This window comes from Sminthopsis crassicaudata, chromosome 2 (genome assembly GCF_048593235.1).
Source record: "Sminthopsis crassicaudata isolate SCR6 chromosome 2, ASM4859323v1, whole genome shotgun sequence".
Classification (NCBI taxonomy): Eukaryota; Metazoa; Chordata; class Mammalia; order Dasyuromorphia; family Dasyuridae; genus Sminthopsis; species Sminthopsis crassicaudata.
Window position 1 is genome coordinate 494,496,085 of NC_133618.1, and position 21,812 is coordinate 494,517,896.

Below are 21,812 nucleotides of genomic sequence, written 5' to 3' on the forward strand. Positions count from 1 at the left end.
GGCAGGGGCCTCGTCGCCACATCCTCCTCGGAAGCCCCTGTCATACCCACTTAAGCCGCCTTCTCCCGCTCTTCTCCTACTCTCTCGCTCTGCAGCATTCCGCCCCCAGCTGCCGGTCCGCCTCACGCCCCGCTCGGTTCCTATGGCAACCCTGCCGCCTACCGCGTCGCTCTTCCGGGGGGCGGGGCGGCGCGAACCAATGACGTATGACGGACTCGTTTCCGGCCGGTGGCTGAGGGGCTGGGCTGGACCACCGGCAGTATCTGGGAGAGCGGCTGGCTTGGCGACGGCGGCCTGGCCGGGCCCGGGAGGGGGGGACGATGGGGGCCACGCGGGATCCGGAGCAGCCGCGGGGTCCCGGTGGAGCTGAGCGGGGCGCTCCCGAGCCGGGGGACGAGGGCTCGGCGGGGCAGCTGGTGGTCACGGTGAGAAGAGGACCCTTGGGAAGGTGGGCGCGGGGCCCGATCGAGGCCCGCCGGGGCAGGGGGCTAGGTTAGAGGGGGGGGCTAGGACTGAGGAGAGACCCTTGCCCCGCCCCAACCTCCTCTGTCCTCTGGGATCGTGGGCTCAAGGGGCTCAGCTGCGCCTCGCTTCCCGCAGAACCCCTGGAACATCATGATCAAACACCGGCAGGTACAGCGCAGGGGCCGCCGCTCCCAGATGACCACAAGGTGAGCCTGCCGCCCGGGGCCCCCGGGGGGAGGGAGGGGAAGGGGAGTCCTCCCGGCTACCCACTGCAGAGGGGCCTTCGAAGAAGCCAGGGGGGCGGGCCTCAGCCCTGTGGGATGTGAGAGAAAGAGCACTGGTTTAGAATGGGAAGATCCGGAAAACAAACCGCCTCCGCTAATAAAAACGCAAAATGGAAGGGACTCCCCTCCCCCAAGGTAGCCTCCAACCAATCCTCCCGACGCCAAATTAACCTTCCTGGCCCTATCCTGGTCCAGCCGCCTCTGTTCTGCGCATCTCAGGGTGTTTTCTTTTGTGAAACGGAGTGTCTGGAGTAAGATACGCATCAGTTCTAGAGCCTCTGGCTTCGGCAAATCAGTCCCCTTACCCGGGCTTGTGTTTCCTCCGGGCGATTGAGAATGACAGCCAGGGGCATTCCATGGGTTCCAAGGACACTTTGTACTCTAACGAGCCCCTCCATCCCGTCCCCTCCCCCAACCAGTGTTCCCAAAGTGGAAGATTATAAGGTAGGCAAGAACCCTTCACCGCACAGTGCACGTCCCGGATGCCTCTGAGTGTTTTGGTGATGATTGACTAGTCTTCGGAACTTGTACATCTGAGGGTTTTGAGTTAGGAGAAATCAGACTAGTCAGGCTGTAAGGCTTCGGTTATTAGCATTTTAATACCACTTCCCTTCCAAGGTAGATCCCAGCAACACTAATGAGTTCATAGTTGGATATAAGCCCCAGACTAATATAATACATCTTTTTATCTCATAAACCAGATTTTAATTTATTTCAGAGTAAGCACCGTATCTTAAACTAAAAATGCCTTGAGTGTTCTCTGAATGTTTCTTGATTGGGTTTTTGAATGGCAGTTTTAGAAGTTTGAAAGGACCTGCTTCCTTTAAGGTGAGGTACTTATTTAAGGAATGTTTAATGTAAGGAAAGCCATGACAAGAGTCATTGACCCTGTTAGGACAAAGATGAATCAAGCATTTGGAACCAGGGTTACATTTTCCCCTTTTAAAAATGCAGCTTCACAGACCCTGCCATCTCTATGGACCTGCTTCGAGCTGTCCTACAACCTAGCATCAATGAGGAGATTCAAACAGTCTTCAACAAGTACATGAAAGTAAGTGGTGTTGGGGGGGAAGCAGGCAGAGAAATCCTAACAGACTCACCCTGTTTGCTTGGATCTAATCTTCTACATTAGAATCATGGAACGTTGGTATCCCCAAATCCATCTAATCCAATACACATAGGTAAAAAGATTTCTCTGCCAACAATCCCAGTAAGTGATTATCAGAAAACATGTGCTCACAGTCTGATCCTACTATTACACTATTATATTACGTCCTACTATTCTGTTGCTAAAAGCCCTAACGAGTGTGCCATGGGAAGCTTGGGTTGTCTTCTCTGACAACAACCTTACAGGGTATCAAATAAAGGTGATTGTCCCATGCCCTTCTTAGATGATAGGTGGAGTACCACATTCAGTTCTAAGTGGGTCACATTTGTAGAAGGATATCAACAAATTGGAGCACATCCAAATGAGAACAGTCAATGTGGTAAAAGGACTGGGATTGTGGTAGTTCATTCATTTCAGTCTTCCCTGACTCTTTGTGTCCCTGTTGATGTTTTCTTGGCAAAGATAATGGAGTAGTTTCCCATTTTCTGCTCCAAAGGGACTGGAGACTATACCATAAAAGAAAAGATTAAAAATCCTGCAGTTTTTAGCTTGAAGAAGAGAAATCTTTTGAAGTAGCCTGATAGATAGATAGATAGATAGATAGATAGAGTAGTTTGAAGAGTAGTTATGTAGAAGAGGAATTTTACATGTTCTGATTAACCCCAGATGGCAGAACTAGGAACATCAGGTAGAAACTGCAAAAGCAGATTTGGGCTTAATATAAGGGAAAAGTTCATAAACAATTAGAGCATTCCGGATATACAGTAGACTTCATTAGAAGGTATATAGGGAAATTCATGTCACTGAAAATCTTGGGGCTATCATAGTGAAGATTCTTATTCAGGAAGAGGTTATTGTGTGAAATAGGACTTAATATTAGAGAATCTCAGATTTTAGAAGTTACTGAATCTCAGAATTGAAAGAGACTCAATCTGTCTAATCTAGTCTATCCCTGAGAAAGATTTTACTTCCTAACTCTCATTTAAGATCTCCATCAAAGAGGAACCCAGTACCTCCAAGGCAACCATCTTTTTTTTTTTTTTTTTTGAACACTTGAAGACCGCTATCACAGCTACCTAAATCTTTGCTTTTTCAAACTAAGTATCCCCAGTTCCCTCAATGGGTCTTCATGTGGCATGAACTTGAGGCTTTTTGCTGTTCTGGTTGCCCTCCTTTGGGCAATACCTAGCTGATTAAATATCTTTTATAAAATACAGTACTCAGAACTATACATAGTATTCCAAATAGTATCTGACCAGGTAATAATACATGCATATATATGTGTGTGTATACACACACACACACACACACACACACACACACACACACTCTTTCTCTCTTTCTTCCTTTGTTCTTTGCCTTTGCCCTTTATCTTTCCATCTGGTGTCACCCCCTTGCCCAATGCATATGTTCCTTCTATGATTATCTCTAACCATTTAGCCTCTGCCTGAAGACCTCCAAGAGATGCAACACATATTGCCTAATGTCAAATTAAAAATGGTAATACTCTACATTTTAAGCACGAGACTGTCAGAAACAATTTGCTTTATCATTATCCCACATTCATGCCCTTTCTAATGTAAAGAGGGCTCCAAAATGACATAACTCCTCATGCCTTCTGACATGTTTCTCTATGTCAAAACAATTTGAAATTACATTTATAGGAATCTTGAACAAGGAAAAGATTAAAATATGATTTAAATTTCCAAAATAGTCAATACTCAGTTTCTTTTTTGACCATTCCCCTTAAGTACTAAAAGGACTTCCTTCCTAGTATCTGTATCTTAATCCCTGAATGAAAAAAATTACCACAGCCTTGAAGTGATTTTAAGATTAGCTTTCCACCTTGATATAATTGCTAGAATCTTTGCCTTCTTTCTTTACCTGTTTTTCTAAAGGGAAATTCTGGAAAGGGTTTTTGGCTGAAAAAAAAATATTCTTAATATTTTCAATTGAAGTATAAAAAGAAAATTTTTAATATGTGTCCATACTAATAAGGCAACTGGTTCCACTATTAGCTTATTATCTGAGGGTTATTCAACAAATATTAAGCACCTGATTTGTAATATGCTCTGTGCTAAAAACTAGAAATATAATAATAAATCTGGTTTAATTATGGTGACAGTCTGGGCCCTGAAGGAGCTTTCAGTCTAGCTGGAAGAGGCAACATGCACATTAATAAATAACAAAATAGTTACAAAATAATTTGAGGGACAGAAAATAGCAGCTGGAGATTTCAGGGAAGGCCTCCTTTAGGAGGTAGTATATGGACAGAACTTTGAAAAAAAATAAGTATTCTGAGGAAATAAAGATGGGAAGAATGCATATTCTAAGCCTGGGAAATAGCTTATGCAAATGCATAGAAAGAAGAGATGGGAGTGTTATGTATGAAAAACAATAAAGCTAGTCTGACTGGATTGTGGAGTCTGAGGTGGAATAATGTGTGCTAGGCCTGGAAAAGTTCATTGGGAATCGGTTGTGAGGGCTTTAAAAAAATTACTAAGGAGTTTGTATTTGATCATAAAGGTAGTAGGAAGTAGCTAGAATTTACATGTTCAGGTCTGTGCTTTAGGAAAAAATCCTTGGATGATGGATTCAAAAGGAGAGAGACTTGAAGTAGGGAGAACAATTAAGCTATTGTAAGAGTCCGGGTGAGAACTAATAAAGACTTGAACTAGGGTGATGGCCATAAGAGTAGTGAGAAGGGAATAGATGCAAGAGATGATGCAGAGTTAGTATTGACAAGGTTTGGCAACTGATTGGATATGTGAGGTGAAGGAGAGTGAGAAGCCAAGGAGGACTCCAAGGTTTCAAATCAAGGTGACTAAAAGGATAGTGGAACCCTCAACAGAAACAGGGAAATTTGAAAGAGAGGTAAGTTTGGGGGGAAAGAGAATGACTTTTGTTTTAGATGTATTGAGTTTCAGAACTACCCTATATCTGGCCAAAAACCCACCTTATTATAATTTCCAGGCACTGGTTCTAGTTGTACATTTAGAGCTATACAGAATGGAAGTTTCTTTTTCCCCTTGATAGCCTATTAGGCATTTGAAAAGTTGTCATATATCATCTCACACCTTTCCTTCCCTTTGCTCCTTTTTTTTTTTTTTTTTTTAACTTTCAGTTCCAAATTCTCTCCCTCCATCAAATTGAGAAGGCAAGAAATATATCCATTATACATATGAAGTCATGCAAAATATATTTCCACATCAGCCACATCATAGGGGGTGAAACATAAGAAAAATAAACAGAGCAAAATATATGCTTCAGTTTATATGTAGAGTCCACTGGTATTGGATCTGCACTTTTCATCATGAGTCCTTTGGAATCGTCATGAATGATTGATTGTATTGTATTGATCAGAGTGGCTAAATCTTTCATAGTTGATTATTGTTACAATATTGTTCTTACTATGTCCAATGTTCCTGTTCTGCACATTTTACTTTGCATCCCTAATTATAAAACTTCACAAATCTTTCTGAAATCATCCTCTTATAGCAAAATAGTATTCCATTATAATCACATACCACAACTTGTTCAGTCATTCCCCAATTAGTGGATATCTCTTCCATTTCCAATTTTTTGCCACAACAAAAAGAGCTGCTATAGACATTTTTGTACAAATAGATCCTTATTCCCCCCCCCCTTTTTTTTTTTTTTTTTTTATATCTTTAGGGCACAGATCTGGTAGTGGTATTGCTGGGTCAAAAGCAATATATAGTTTTATCGCCCTTTCAGCCTAGTTACAAATCATTTTCCATAATGGTTGAGCCACTTCCCAGCTCTGTCAATAGTGCGTTAGTGTCCCTGTTTTTCCATACCTTCTCCAACATTTTTCATTGCCAATATCAAAAATGGAAAACAAATGAACAGGAAATAAAATTATTTAAAAGTTTTAGCAAAAAAAATTAAGCATTTTAAATAGCTCAATCCCAGATAATGAAATTGAACAATTCATAAAGGAACTCCTGAAAGAAAAACCCCAAAATCTACTCCACTGTATCTCTCATAATCTCTGCCTTCTCTCTTCTCATTTTGCTAAATTTGGTTCAGGACCTCATCATTTCTTAATCATTGTTGTAATCTCCTGGCTCATCTTTCTGCCTCCAATGTCTCCCCTCTCCTTCATCTTCCATGTAGATGCCAAAATCATCTAGTCTGACTGTAGGAATCTTTGTTCAACACTGAGTATGAAATACCAGTTCCCTTCACAGTTTGACCCCAACATCATTCTGTAGCCTTTCTCTGAACTGGATGTGTCATTTTCCACTTCCTAGCATTCAGCAAGGTCAGTCAGTCAATAGTTAGGTAGTATGCAGAAAATTAGGGATACAAAAAAGATAAAAGATAATACCTGCTTTCAAGGAGCTTACAGTGTAATGAGGGAGAAAACAGGTAAAAAAATATATGAAACAAGCTATGTATAAGATAAATAGGTAATTAATAGAAAGCGAAGGCTCTGCAATTAAGAAGGGTAGGGAAAGCTTCCCTTAGAAGGTAGGATTTTAGGAGAGAAGTCAATGAATGCAGTAAATAGAAATGAGGAAGAGGGACAGCCAGAGAAAGTGCCCTGAGCTCTTCTCAGAAGAGCCAGGAGGTCAGTACGGAATATAATATAAGAACACTGGTAAAGTAGGAGGAAGTTCAGTTATGAAAGTCTGTGAGTGCCAAATAGCACTTGAATTTGCTCCTGGGTGCAGTAGAGTTTATTGAGTAGGGCAGTGACCTAATCAGACCTGTGCTTCAGGTAAATCACTTTTTCTTTTTTTTTTTTCCTGAGGCATTTGGAGTTAAGTGACTTGCCCAGGGTTACACAGCTAGGAAGTGTTGTGTCTGAGACCAGATTTGAACTCTTGTCCTGCTCTATCCACTGCATCAGCTAGCTGCCCTGGGTAAATCACTTTTGTGGTTGAACCAACCAATCTCACATATCTTTGTTTGAACAACTTAAGGCTGATTACAAATGAACTTATTTTTACCAAAATCCCCAGTAAATCAGAAAAACCCAAAATCACAAATAAAATTACAGGTTTGAACAAATAGTTCAGGAAGATTTTTGATAACATTGGTTAGTCTAAGTACCAGCTGACCACCTCTCCTTTATCTCTGCATCCCCCTCTTTTTTGTATTATGCTGTAACTCATTTTCAAGACTGTTAGTGGATATCACAGATAAAGTTTAAGTCTTACTAGAGAACATTTTAATATTTATAATCACATTTGAAATTTCATACTAATGGAATCATGTTCTCCTTTTTACTGAAATATTCATGTTTTCTTTACATACAAAAGTGGATATGAACAGATTCTTATCCCATCTTTTAAGAGCTGCTTTTGGCAGTACAAACATTAAAACTGAAAGTATAGAAAATTATTAAATTGGTCTGGAATGCCCACGTCATAATAGGTCACAATTCAGTGTTGTGCAAGATTTCATCTTGTTAGTAAATATAAAGAAGATAATGAAGACTCTAAGATGACTCCCAGGTTGTAAGCTTGACAGCTGGGAGGATGGTGCTACCTTCTGTATTAATAGGGAAGCTAGGATTAAGGGGAAAGATAATGACTTGCATTTTGAATAAATTGAATTTAAGATGTCCAGTGGACATTCATTTCAGATGTCTAAAAGGCAGTAGGAGATGTGAGATTGGAGGTCAGCAAAGAGTTTAGGCCAGAAAAGGTAAATTTAATAATCAGTATAGAGGTGGTAATTAAATCCATGGGAGCTGATAAGATCACCAATTAAAATAATACAGAAGGGGAATTAAAAAGAAGGCCCATGACAGAATCCTGAGGAACATCTATAGTTAAAAGGTATGATCTGGAGGAGGATGCAGTAGAGGAGTCTGAGAAAAGTGATCAGATAGAAGGAAAATGACCAGGAGAGAGAACAGTGTCCTGAAAAGCTAGAGATCTAAGAGGAGAAAGTGCTCAACAGTGTCATCAACCACTGAAAGGTCAAGGGGAGTGAGGATTGAGAAAATGCCATTGGATTTGACTACTAGAAGATCATTAATAACTTTGGAGGTAGTAATTTCAGTATAATAATAAATTTGGAAGCCAGAGTGCAAAGGATTAAGAAGACATTGAGAGAAGAAAAAGTGGAGGTATCCACTGTAGAGGGCTTTTTTGAGGAATTTAACTACAAAGAGCAGAAGAGATAAAAGACTGATAGCAGGAATGGAAGAAAAAAAAGAGGGATTTTTGACAATAGGGGAGACTTGTGCGTGTATGTAAGCAGTAACGAATGAGCCAGTAAAGAGGGAGAGAATGAAAATAAGTGAAAGATTGGGTATAACAGAAGAGGGCAATCTATTGGAGTAGATGGGTTGGAATGTGATTGCTTGAAACACCAGAAAGGTTGCGTTTGGTTAAGGAGTAAGGCCATTTCATCATGTGAAACAGGTAAGGGAAGAGAAAGTGGCAGAAGTCATCCGAGTGATGGAAAATGACAAAGAGTGGAGAATAGGGAATTCACTGCGAAGCTTCAATGTTTTCTGTAAAATATAGAAGGCAAGATTCTCAGCTGAAAGAATGGTGAGAAGGGGTACCATAGAAGCCCCAAGAAGGGATAAAAAGATTTGGGAGAGCCACTATAGAGATAATGAATTGATAAAGCGAGTTGTATAGTAGGATTGCCTAGCAGTACTGAGGGCCCAGTTGATGTTGTGTAACATAAATTTGTAGCAAACCCAGACAGAATGGTTGCATGGTTTTCTCCACCTTCAATTCAATAGCATGTGTGTAGAAGTGAAGGCAACAGCTGGTGGGAGCAGTCTAAGATTAGGGCTTTGCTGTATATAATTAGTCTTATGATTAGGAGGCTAGAGAGTCAAAAGAGGAAGCTTGTGCAGAGATGAATTGGTTCACCAAAGTGTCAAGGAAGAGTGGCTAATGAAGGGGGAAAAGGTTTAGGAGAAAATTGAGGAGTAAAGGGATTCTAGGTCACAGTACAGACAAAGAATAGGATTTTTGTAAGGAAAGGCAGATTGTGATAGGACAAGATTATTTCAGAGTTCATTAGCATAATGGCACTACATTTATGGATGATGACAAGACCAAGGATATGACTGTCTTTATGTGTGATTGAAGTTGTGTGGAGAAATAGCTCCTGGGAGGTGAACAGGTTGAAGAACTAAGTAGTTAGGATATTTGAGGGAAAATCAGTATGTATGTTGAAGTACCTTAGTATGAAGGCAGGAGTTGGGAGAAGAGAAAATTTATAAGGTTAGGAATCAAACTCATAAAGGAAGGAAGGGTAAGGAGGTGCATGTCTGTAAGATAGTAGCTACCAGAATTTTGATTGGGCGGATGGAAGCATGGACCTCAAAGAAAGAGAGATTACAGTGATGGAAGTCGGGGGGGAGGGGGGGAACCTGAAAATGGTAAGGGAGAACAAGGAGAATTCCAGTGCCCCCTCCTCTATTAGTGAGACAGAGAGAATGAAAGAAGGTTCAGTTAGTATTGGAAAGACTGTGTCATCTGGGAGAAGTTAGTTTTCATTAAGAACTAATAGTTGGAAGGAGTGGGAGAAGAAAAGAATGTTGCTGAAGGAATGACCATTCCTGAGGGAATAGGGGAAGATGGAGTTAGAATGAAAGTTGGGAGTAAAAGTGTTGTGGGTTTTGTTGTTGTTGTTGTTATTGTTGTTTTTTCCTCCTGAGGCTGGGGTTAAGTGACTTGCCCAGGGTCACACAGCTAGGAAGTGTTAAGTGGCTGAGACCAGATTTGAACTCTGTTCCTCCTGAATTCAGGGCTGGTGCTCTATCCACTGTGCCACCTAGCTGCCCCAGGAGTAAAAGTGTTGAGAGAGATGAGAATGATGAGTCAAGAGGTGTGAAATGGGGTTTGGGTAATAATCTACAGGAATCCAAAGTCACTGAGATGTGAAGAATGTGACCAAGTATGAAAATATTCAAAGGACAATTGAATTAGAGATGGGAAGGCTGCTTTTCCCTGCAATAGAGTCTTCACATTCCTCTTGGAATATTGGGATATTGATCACCCCTTATGCCTTGTGCTACTTAATTTTATAATCCTTCTCTTACTTAAGGGCCAGGTCAGGTGTCACTTCTTCCATAAAACCTTCTTTGATTCCTGAAGCTAAAAGTCCCTCCTAAGATTTTTTTAGAATATTTTGGATTTTTGCTTTATCTCTATTATACTCCACCTAGTATTAAATTAAAATCTCTCTCTGTCTTTTTCTCTTTCTCTCTCTCTGTCACATCTGTGTCACTTTATCTCTATAATCACAATGTGTAATACTGTAACTTGATTATAATAATAATTTTAGGGGCAGCTAGGTGGCACAATGGATAGAGCACCAGCTCTGAAGTCAGAAGGACCCAGGTTCAAATTTGGCCTCAGACACTTAAGATAGCTCAGCTGTGTGACCCTGGGCAAGTCACCCAACCCCAATTGCCTCAGCAAAAAAAAAAAAAAAAAAAAAAAAATTCAGAAAATAATAATCACTTTAAAAATGTCTTTTGAAATTTGAAGAATCCCAATTTCAATTTGACCTTATAGAAGACCATACATCTTCTGATGTCATATCACCATTGATGACCTTGTTATATTCTTGAAATAGCTGAACAGAACTGCTCCATCATTTACTGTTAATCTAACTGACTATGGGCAATAAGATAACATAGGTATGAAGGCATGGCTTTTGACCTTTTCTTCGGTATTCTCCCTAGTTCTTTCAGAAAGCAGCATTTAATGTCAGAGACAATGTTGGGGAAGATGTTGATGCAGAACAATTGATCCAAGAAGCCTGCCGAAGTTGTCTGGAACAGGTAAGAGCCTGATGAGGCAGTGGCTATATGGTCTGAAACCAAAACTGTCTAGAGACTTTCTAAATGTTGAAAGTTCATCTGAGAACTTCGTTAATGCCTACCAAAATTTTAATCCAACTAAGAGTTTAAATATTTTGAAGCAGCCATCAAAGTACTAAATTTCAACTCAGAATAGCTGAAATCTATCATCTTTGCTACTGCTTAGTGAATAATACTGAGATGGTCACCTACCTTGTCATTGCCTCAATTTCTGCCATGCTGTTATAAAACATTGAGTCTTAGTGGGACCTTGGAAATCATAAGCCAGTATTTTGAAACTAATGTGGGCACCAAAGACTTTGGAATTGAAAATATTGAAAAACCAATTTAGGCATCCTAGAGGTGTAGAATACTCCTGAAATAAAAGTCAGATGAATGTTGACTCAGAAGAAATTAAGCCAAACTTCATGCTAAGAAATTGTCATTCAGAAAAAATACTTTTCATTTGTGAATAATTTAATTTTAATCTATAATTTCCCATAATGCACTTGTTCAGAGTTCTTTTTCTTTTATTTAAATTTAGTGGGTTTTGTTTTGTTTTTTTCAACTTAACAGCATTTGTTGTTCTTTCCGCTCCTTTAACTGGAAAATAAAAATAAAACTCATGTAACAAATACACAGTCAAACATAACAAATGTTTACATTGGCCATCTACAAAAAATGTATGTTTCATTTTGTATTTTGAGTTGGGAGGAGAGAGGAGCATGCTTTCTCATCAATTCTTATTGGAATTGTGATTGGTTACTAAATTGATCAGTTTTTTTAAAAAATAACAATAGCTTTTATTTTTCAAAAATACATGCAAAGATAGTTTGCAGTGTTCACCCTTGCAAAACCTTGTGTTCCAATTTTTTCTCCCTCATTCCCCTCCTCCGTAGATGACAAGTAATCCAGTACAGGTTAAACATGTGCAAATCTTCTAAACATATTTCTACAAGTACCGTGCTGCAAAAGAAAAATCAGATCAAAAAGAGGAAAAAGTAAGGGGGGAAAAAAACAACCAAACAATAGCAACAACAAAAGATGAAAATACTATGTTGTGCTTCTCATTCAGTCCCCATAGTCCTTACTCTGGATTCAGGCAACTCTGTCCATCACAAGTCTATTGGAATTGCCCTGAATCACCTCATTGTTGAAAAAAGCCAAGTCTATCATAGTTATTTATCAAGGTTCTTAGTTCTTAAATGTTTGTTGATTTTATAATATGATGATGATAATTATGATGATGATGATGATAATGTAAATTTTTCTTCTGTTGCTATTCACCTTATTTTGTATGATTTTATACAAGTCAATCTAGCTTTTTCTGAAATTGTCCCTTTCATCATTTTTTATGGTGAGATAGTATTCCATTACAATCATAAATCATAATTTTTTAATCATTTCCCAATTATTGAGCACTCTTTTAGTTTCTAGTTCTCTGTCAGAACAAAAAGAGCTGATATAAGTATTTTTGTACATATCAGTTCTTTTCCTATTTTTGATTTCTTTGAGACAGTGCCCTAATATATTGCAAAGAGGGAGTGCACAATAGTTACTTTCCAGAATGGCTGGATCATTTTCATAGCTACACAGTGTACTAATGTTCCTTTTTTCTTGTAGTCCTTCCAACAGCTGTCATTTCTCTAATATTGGCGATTTTAGAACACTTTTTAATATGGTTGTTGATAACTTGGAATTTGTTTCCTTTGAAAATTGCCTGTTTGTATTCTCTGATCATTCATTTATTGAGGAATAGCTTTTGTTCCTATAAACTTGAATCCATTCCTTATGTATACTGGAAATGAATATCATTGCTCTTTAGAACCCTTTAATACACAGTTTGAAAAAATATTGATGTGGGCCAGTCTGTTCATTTTACAGATGGAGAAACTGAGACACAGATAAAGGAAATGGTTTTCACAAGCCACACAGGTCGTGAAACACAGTATAAGGAAGAAGCTAGATTTAGAATCAGGAATTTGATCAAAGGATTTTAGTCCTGATTTTTTCCCCACTCACTGTTTCACATTGGGCAAGTTATTTAATCTCATTGAGTTTTTTTATCTGTAAAGTAGAACAATAATATTTGAACTACCTACTTCACAGGGTTGTTATGAGGAAAATATCTTCAAAATAATAAGTTGCTATAAAATGTGGACTGTTCGCAGCAACAAGATTATGTGATGATCAACTGTTAGGATTTAGCTCTTTTCAACAATGAGATGATTCAGAACAATTCCAGTAGTCTTGTGATGAAGTAAGCCATCTGCATTCAGCAAAAGGGCTGTGGGGACTGAGTGTGGATCACAAGTTAATATTTCACCTTTGTTGTTGTTTGCTTGCTTGTTTTTTTCTTTCTCATTTTTTTCCCTTTTGATCTTATTTTTCTTGTGTGACATGACAAATATGGGAATCTGTTTAGAAGAATTGTACATCTGGGGCAGCTAGGTGGTACAATGGATAGAGCACCAGCTCTGAAATCAGGAGGACCTGAGTTCAAACCTGGCCTTAGAAACAGCACTTCCTAGCTATGTGACCTGGACAAGTCACTTAACCCCAATTGCTTCAGCAAAAAAACAAACAAACAAAAAAGGAATTGCACATCCCATATTGGATTACTTGCTGTGTAGGGGAAGGGAGAAAAATTTGGAACACAAGATTTTGCAAGGGTAAATGTTGAAAACTATGTTCGTGTGTATTTTGAAAAATAAAAAGATATTTTTTAAAAACCTGCAAAAGCAAAACAAAGAACAACAAAAATGCAAAGACCTCAAACATGTCCTTTTTATTTGAGTATGGTATGAAAATATTTCAGAGGTACGCTAAATAGTACACTAACTGTACTATTTGGATACTATTTGGCATAAGGTAACAAATACAGTCATAATGAATCATGGCAGGGGGAAGAATGTGTATTGTTGTTATTAATAACAGAATTGAAACTAGAACTATAGGTCTCCTAATTTTAGTCCAAGAACCTATTATGCTGAATTTCTTGAGGACTGAAGTTCCCTCCCTTTTCCTCTCTTTGAAGTAAAAGATGACATCATGTCTGCAAATCCTTTCATGTAGCTAGATGTTTATTTATTTAATATTTAATCCCGGTGTTGTTATTAATAGTAATCAAAGCATCACCTATTTTAAGACATTAGCAGTCATATAGAGAGTTCTAAAGAGATGATTGTTAACACCCAAATGCTACAGCATTAGTATAAATCAGACAAGGAACCAACTTCCCTCTACCTGCTAATTTTTTTTTTTTTTTTTTTTTCCACTTTTGCCGTCTCCTCTTAGGCTAAGCTGCTGTTTTCAGATGGTGAGAAAGTGATACCCAGACTGACTCATGAACTTCCCGGGATGAAGGTCAGAGCTGTTTTATCCTAGGAGCATAAATGGGTTAGGGTGGTCTAATTTGAGGCACGGTTAAGCATCTGGGAATTCAGTCTGACCACTCTTTAGGAGCTCTGAAGCTGAGTAGCATAAGATAGACAGGTGAGTGGGTCTCTTTCTGAGGCCTAGGGGAGATGCCATCCTACTCCTAAAAGAGAAGATCTTGATCATTGACATGCTTATGAGATAAATCCTCTACAGCATTATCCAAATTCTGGTGGTCTCCTCTGAGATTTCATGCCTCCCTGACTTTTCTCTCCTTTTCCCAGCGTGGTCGACAAGCAGATGAGGAATGTGCCCATCGTGGAAGCCCCATCCCAAAAAAGGTGAAAAAAATACATATGTACACACACATATATTCATAGATTGTGTATATCTCTATTCTGGTGGCCAGGAAGAAATCAATTAGGCCTAAATCTCCTCCCTTTACTCCACCCTTTTCCCAGACCTGATAATGTAGTCATACCTTCAGAGATATGACTTCTACCCAATTCATCACAAACACCATCTAGTTTCTGAAGTTCTAATTTCTTTAAAAACAACAACAACAACAAATAACTCTAGTATTAGTAGTTGGCTCAAAGTACAGTACTGGGCAGAGGGGATCCCAACTGGCTCAGACTTTAGCCAAGATCCCCTTCTGACAAGCCATTTTCTCTTGCAGAGGAAGGGACGGCCTCCAGGACACATCCTTTCAAATGACAGATCAACCTCAGGCATGGTGTAAGTAGTGACTGGGGTCTGGGTCTTTCAGAGATGAGATTAGTGAACAAGAAGGAACTTACTGCATAAATAAAGGAGAGGGAAATTTTGTATTCTTAAAGAGAAGTGGATTTGTTTGTGTTTAGCTTCCACCTTTGTCATGTACTAGCTGTGTGACCTTGGGCAGATTATTTTATCTGAACTTCAGCTTTCTCTGTTTTCTCTGTCTTACTACATAACTGATGACCAATATAGATTGTGGATATAAGCCACCTTGCAAATATGAATGCCTTAAAAATATCAATCATCAATAGTAATCACAATCTGAAACAAATGAGGGAGATGAGGTGAAGGTTTTCACACAATTCAGTTGGATTCGAGGGGCAGTACTGGTGAGAATCCCAAATGTTTTAATTAACTGGGGAGAAGAGATAGTCAAGAAGATTAATATTCACCATTGACTTTGTGTGATACATTGTTTCAAATAACAAAAAAATTTTATGCAGTATACAAATACCACTAAATATAGAATTAACCTTTGATCCCCCAGTCCCTGAAAATAGGTATGGAAAACAATTTTTAAAAAAGAGAGATATTATTAGTGGTGGTACAGATTATGTTACACTTGAATAATTTTCTGTTTGTTAAAAGAAAGGAAACATAAATACTTAACTTGAAATGTTAATAGCAACATTGTCAATTATGTTCGGTGTAAATTTTGTACTGGGATTATACCTCATTTTACAGATGGGGAAACTGATCTATACAACAGTTTAGCCAAGGCCACAATGACAATGTAACCAGTGGCTGCTAGTCTAACTGCTCTGAGCAAAAATGAAGTCTTGACTACTGATCTTGAACAATCACTTTTATCTATTCTCTACTAGGTGGAAACCAAAATCCTGTGAACCAATTCGGAGAGAGGGTCCTAAGGTATATTATTTGACTATGACATTATTATGACATTAGTAGGTCCCCAACGACCCTGGAGAGTTACTTTCTGTCTGCTATATATCAGGAAAAGGGGGAGAATCTTGTCTTCCTCTGTGGGTATCCCGATTTCTGAGGTGAATCAACAGTTCTTGTTTTTATTACAAATTGCTTTTTTCAAAAGAAATTTGAGATACAGGGAGCAGGGGTATTGGTGTAATCATTTTGTAAGTTAGTAAAATCATGAAAGGAGAAGTCAGTTGACTTTCTGTGATTTATTTCAATTCTCATTGATGTTCTTCTGAAGAGGAATGTTATCTCTTACTTTTATCTATAAACTAGGAGTCTTTACATCTAGCTACAAGCTGCCTGCTATTGTTCATCTTTTGTCCACTGAAACTAAATTCCTTGAGGACAAGAAACCAAAATATTTATGAATCCTTATTCACAGAGCTGGGCATGTGGTAAATGATCAGAATATACCTGTTGAGTAAGTGTTTAAAAAGTAACAACCATTTCAGAAAGAACCATAGACCTCAAGTGAAGATGACCTTGCCTTCAAATGCCAGCACAATTAAGCAACTAATTAAAGTTGGACTCTATCTAAATTACCTTTTAGTACTAAAGAGAACACTTGATCCACCTTATCTCACATTGTTTTAGAAGGAGTTTTCCTCTTACCTTTTGAAAGTAGCCTTCAGCTAGAAATATCAAGCATTCACCTCTTCTTTGATTCAAGAAGCACCAAAACTTAATGAAAAGATCACTGGATGTGGATTCCAGTTTTCAACTTGGCCACTTTGTAGCTGTGTGACTGACCAAATCATTTCTTGGTTCTAAGCTTCAATTTCTTTATCCACAAAATATGGACAGTGATAACACTTATACCTTCCTGCTTCAAAAACATGTGATAAAAACAGAGGATGTTGTAATTAACTAATTAGAGGTCAAGGTGGCATTTGTGGTTCTGCCCAACCTGCTTACCTTCTACTTCTCTGCTCTTTACACAGTGGGACCCAGCTCGGCTGAATGAATCCACCACCTTTGTGCTGGGCTCTAGGGCCAACAAGTAAGAAGTTGGACTCTGACACTTGTGGGAGGGGGGGTGGCACAAGGGTCCCACAACTGTCACCCTGCTGGGAAAACCCTGATTCAGTCCTCTATTGATTATTGTTTCAGGGCCCTTGGCATGGGAGGCACTAGAGGGAGGATCTATATCAAGCACCCACATCTTTTTAAGGTGAGTGGCATAACTTCCCCAGAACATTCCCTTCTGGAGTAGGAAGGAACAGTTGTCAGGAAAGGTAGCCTAAAGGAGCTGCCCATGACCATCCTGTCCTGGCTGTGCAGGGCAGAGAAAACTGAGTGGGAAATAAAGAGGCATCTTCTAAGTCTCAGCATGGGAGCTTAGGCAAGCTGCTTCATACTCTGGGCCTCTGTTTCCTTATTTGTGAAATTCAACACTGGACAAGGTCCTATCTCTGATGTGCTAGAATTTCTATGAAAATGTGAAGAGCCAGGGCCAACTTTTTCAGTCCACCACATGCCACAGCGGGTGTGCTTTTCTACTGCGTTCCTGCCCAATTTCCCTTCCTTAAAAGCTCATTCTCACCCAGACTCTCATTGTTATCATCTGTTCTCCCCTTTTCCTCCTTTCCTTCCCTCTATCTTCCCAATCCTATCTACAGTCTGGAAAGCTAGAATTCAGGTGAGAATCTGATGCCATCAGAAATGTGGGACAAAGGAAAAACTTAATTGTTTAGAAAATCTTTGTTATTTTGCTTTATTCTAATTGGGTTTTGTTTTGTTGTGAGTGGGATTATAAAAGGCTGAGGGAATCCTAGGGAAAGAATGAAAAAGATCAAGAGCTACAGGGTTGGCACTAGCATCACCTCATAGGAGATACACTCACCAATACATGGTAAGTTCATGCTCCCATAGAAATCCAATAAGAATGGAAAGGCAGCCTAGCCTGATGGTGCAAAAAGAAAAATGCAGAATTAAGAGATTAGTTCAGATCCTACTTCCCACTTTAGCTATATGGCTCTTTTATTTTTGAGCATCAGTTTCCTTATCACTAAAAATAGATTAATCCTACTTACTCCAGCCATGTCATAAGAGTTGTAAGCTTTTTATGAAACTTAATATTATGGAAATAAGAATTTTTAAAAGCTAAGCATATCTCCCTTTTTAATCTTCTCGCCCAAACTATTTTTCCTCCAAATTTACTTCAAAGTTTCCTGTTTGTCCAAATTACTTTAGAAGAACACTTTACAAAGATAACAGTAAGGATTTGTTTGGACTTGGCATTTCTTAAGCACGGCAATCCAACCCACCTAGCCCTGACATACCTGAGAGGTTTACCACACCCTTAAACAGACATAGCCCATGACTTCACCCTACCCCAAAGGATAGCCTGTTCTTGAAACCACTTGTGCTTTAAAAATTAATAGGGTTGAGGGAAGGATGTAGCCTTACCCCTAGGAGACTCTCTGCTTAAGAGGAGTTGATGGGGAACTACTGATGTAAAAGACCCAAGGATTGCCTGTGGCTACTTGAGACCAGGACAAGACTATCTTTCTCCATGAGATCTGCCAGAGGGAAAATGGCTTGGGGACATGGATCAGGAGAAGGTCAGACCAGGCTGAACTCTCTATCCTGTGGTTCCCTTCCCTACAGTATGCCGCTGACCCGCAGGACAAGCACTGGCTAGCAGAACAGCACCACATGAGGGCCACTGGTGGCAAAATGGTGAGTCTCCTCTCCATGGGCTGTTCTCCTGAGAAAGGATCCCTTGGGATCAGGGGTCAGGCTTTGTGGTGTTGAAAGAAAAGTTCATTTGTCAGGTGTGATATGGAGGATGGCAGGGAAGAGCTTCTGACCCTGACAAAGAAACACACGTCTTCAGCTTCCAGATTGTAAGTCTACAGGTCATCAATCTAGAGCTAAAAAAAAAAGACTTAGGAAATGATCTTATCTCATCCCCTCCTTTTACAGTTTACTAAAGCACAAAATGAAGATCAAAAGTGGGATTGGAACCCAGATCTTTTGTCTCTAGAATTAGTGCTCTTTTAACTATTGCATAAATGGCATAATTCCACTCTTAAATTGTGGCTCTTTGTTGCTAGGTAACTTTAGACAAGTCACTTAACTTCTTGGAACCTCAGTTTCTTCGACTATAAAATATATTTCCTATTTCATAAGATTGTTAGGAGGAAAGCTCTTTAAAAACCTTAAAATACTAAAGACCTACTTCATGCTATCTGCTTCATAAGGTTGTTAGGAAGAAAGCTCTTTGAAAACCTCAAAATACTAAAGAAACGAGAGCAGGAATACCTGCTATTTTACTGATATTGTGTTCGAGAGAAAATAAAAGTATCTTTGCTATTGAGGAATTTAAATTCTTTTGAGGAAAACATCCTTATATAAGAGAATAGCAATAAAAATGATAGTCACCTCAGACACTTAATACTTCCTAGCTGTGTGACCCTGGGCAAGTCACTTAACCCCAATTGCCTCAGCCAAAAATAGAACAACAACAAACTCAGGAAGGAGGGGAGAATGGTCAGTGTTACATTTTACAAAGAGATTAAGTTGGATGAATACTGAGCAAAGGCCATCAAATTGCTGGTGAAGAGATATTTTGTAAGTTTGGAGAGAGCAGTTTCAGTTAGTTGATGTCAGAAGCCAAATTGCAAATAGTTAAGAAGTGAATGAGGAGAGGAAATAGAATTATCAAGTATAGCTACTTGATCTAGGAGTTAAGCTGTTAAAGAACGGAGAAAAATAACATCAAAGCTTGAGTGGGTGGCAGAGTCAGGTAAGGACATGTTATAATTTGGAGAGAAGAATCTAATAAATAGGGAAAGACTTGAAAATTAGAGAAAGTGGGATATTCTATTTCCCTTACTTTTCCTAATTCTTCTAGACTCTCGGGGTTAGAAAGGACCTTAGAAGTCCATCCAGCCCCTATCTGAGGCATATCCTGAACAATTAATAGCTTAAATCCCTCCTCTTGCAGGAAAGTTGCTACCTTTTGGAGAAACACATTTCACTTTCAAATAGCTAAAGTGTTTTGTTTTGTTTTTTTCTGAGGCTGTGGTTCAGTGACTTGCCCAGGGTCACACAGCTAGGAAGTGCTAAGTGTCTGAGACCAGATTTGAACTCAGGTCCTCCTGAATTCAAGGCTGGTGCTCTATCCACTGCACCACCTAGCTGCCCCATAGCTAAAGTATTTTAGAAAATATTCTTTATATTGAACATGGACCTCTAATACTCCACATTTGTATTATTGTTCCTTCTGGGGTCAAGAAGACTAAATCTAATTCTTCTTGCATATAACAGTCTATGTGACTTTTCTGTCCCCCAGTCTACCTGCTTTTGAGACTGGGCACGTCACTAGACTAAAGTTTCTCCCAAGCCTCCCTCTCTCATTCGGGAAGCAGTGAAGGAAACCTAAGACCCCTGGTAGCTTTGACCATTCTCCTTGCTTCTGTATCTATAGGCCTATCTCCTTATTGAAGAGGACATTCGAGATCTAGCTGCTAGTGATGATTACAGGTGAGAAACCCCTAGTCCCAGCCACAAAATCCTCTTGTTGCTCCCAGTGGCAAATCCCTTTTCTAAACATGGTCCTTCATCTTTACTATCCTGTTCTTCTGTCCCTTTCCCTCTCACCCCCAACTCGTCTCCCCAGGGGCTGCCTGGATCTGAAGATGGAAGAATTAAAGCCTTTTGTTCCTCCTTCCTGGATGGCAGAGAAGATGAGGAAATACATGGAAACACTCAGGACTGAGAATGAACAGCGTCCTAATGAAGTGCCTCCTGAGACATGATGCCTAGCTCCTTGGTTGTCCCTGAAACCTTCAAGTGTCCCTCAGACAGGACTCAAGGCCAGGTGCCCCCTCTTCTGACTTTTGGCACCTGCCTGGGGGAAGCTACACTGCTGCTCCTGAGCCTGTTCTCCAAGAACATCTTTTACACAGGGCCCAAACTGGTTTGCAGCTGGTTACTGTTCAGCGCCCCTAAAGAGGCATACTTGGTTTTGTGTTTTTGTGAATTTATTGGGTTGGAAAGCAGTTGAATGCTTTGTAATAAATACAGATGGTAGAACCTGCTGTGGAGACTAGTATATCTAAATGAGAGCAGCCAAATGCTCTAGAGAAAAGGTGGGTGTAGAAAGGAAGGCTGGTGGAGGCCCTAAGCTCTCAAGACTGAGACTATTACAATAGTAATACCAACTTACATTTCTATATTGCTTTACATTCATTCAATAAATATTTCTTAAGCACTCCCTATTGGCAGAGCACTGTATAAGAGCTAAGGAAAATACATTTTTAAAATGCTCATCCTTTATAATCTTTATCTTACTTCAAGACTTAAAGTATCACTTTATCCATAGAGCCATCCTTGAGCCCCACCTTAATTAGGTTGATGGGGAACTACTCCCTCCTCAAATTACATGCTTTTCTATATTAGTAGCATGATACAGTGAAGTGACTACTGGACTTGGAATCATCAAGAACTAGGACTTAATACTTTAATACTAAATCATAGATAGGTCTCAGCACTTACCCATACTGTATTAATATCAAAGATCCATCACTATTCATGTGTATCTCCCCATAGAGTATATAAAGTCTTTTAAGGCAAGGGTTTGGGTTTTTTGGTCTTTGTACTCCAGCACATTTTCTTAACCATAATTGTGTAATTCATACACAGATAAAATCAAATTGCAGCTAATATTTGAGACATACAAAAGTCAAGAGCTGTGTCATGTTGAATATCCTTTGTGCAGTAGATAGTAGAAGTAGCATGTATTTCCATTTTACAGATGGGGAAACAGACTTGGAAAGATATAACTTGAAAGTGATAAGTGGGGCTCACACATCCTGACTCGGAGATGCACTGTTCGAAATTGCAATAAGGCATGGCCTACTTTGTCTCTTCCCACTTCTATAAGAATGCAGGCTCAAGAGGGAAGGCAAATGGAGTGCTTTCTTACCTCAGCAACCTTTTGTAACTTATATACCCCAGACAATGGACAAACAATTGATTTCTAATTCTCCAATAGAGGACAGACACAGGACATCCAGATGCAAGATCTTGATGGGCACAT

General features: G+C 39.4%; 1 protein-coding gene across 1 annotated transcript; it reads left to right on the forward strand.

Moving 5' to 3' along the window:
- The first annotated feature begins 260 nt into the window (after positions 1-260).
- On the forward strand, positions 261-20,806 carry DNTTIP1 (deoxynucleotidyltransferase terminal interacting protein 1). Its single transcript, XM_074293534.1, has 13 exons — positions 261-425; positions 601-671; positions 1,704-1,800; positions 10,553-10,651; positions 13,967-14,035; positions 14,332-14,388; positions 14,727-14,785; positions 15,652-15,697; positions 16,705-16,763; positions 16,874-16,934; positions 18,374-18,445; positions 20,199-20,254; positions 20,391-20,806. The coding sequence occupies exons 1-13, from the start codon at positions 321-323 to the stop codon at positions 20,527-20,529; spliced, it is 990 nt and encodes a 329-aa protein (XP_074149635.1). The 5' UTR covers positions 261-320; the 3' UTR covers positions 20,530-20,806.
- The last annotated feature ends 1,006 nt before the right edge of the window (positions 20,807-21,812 follow it).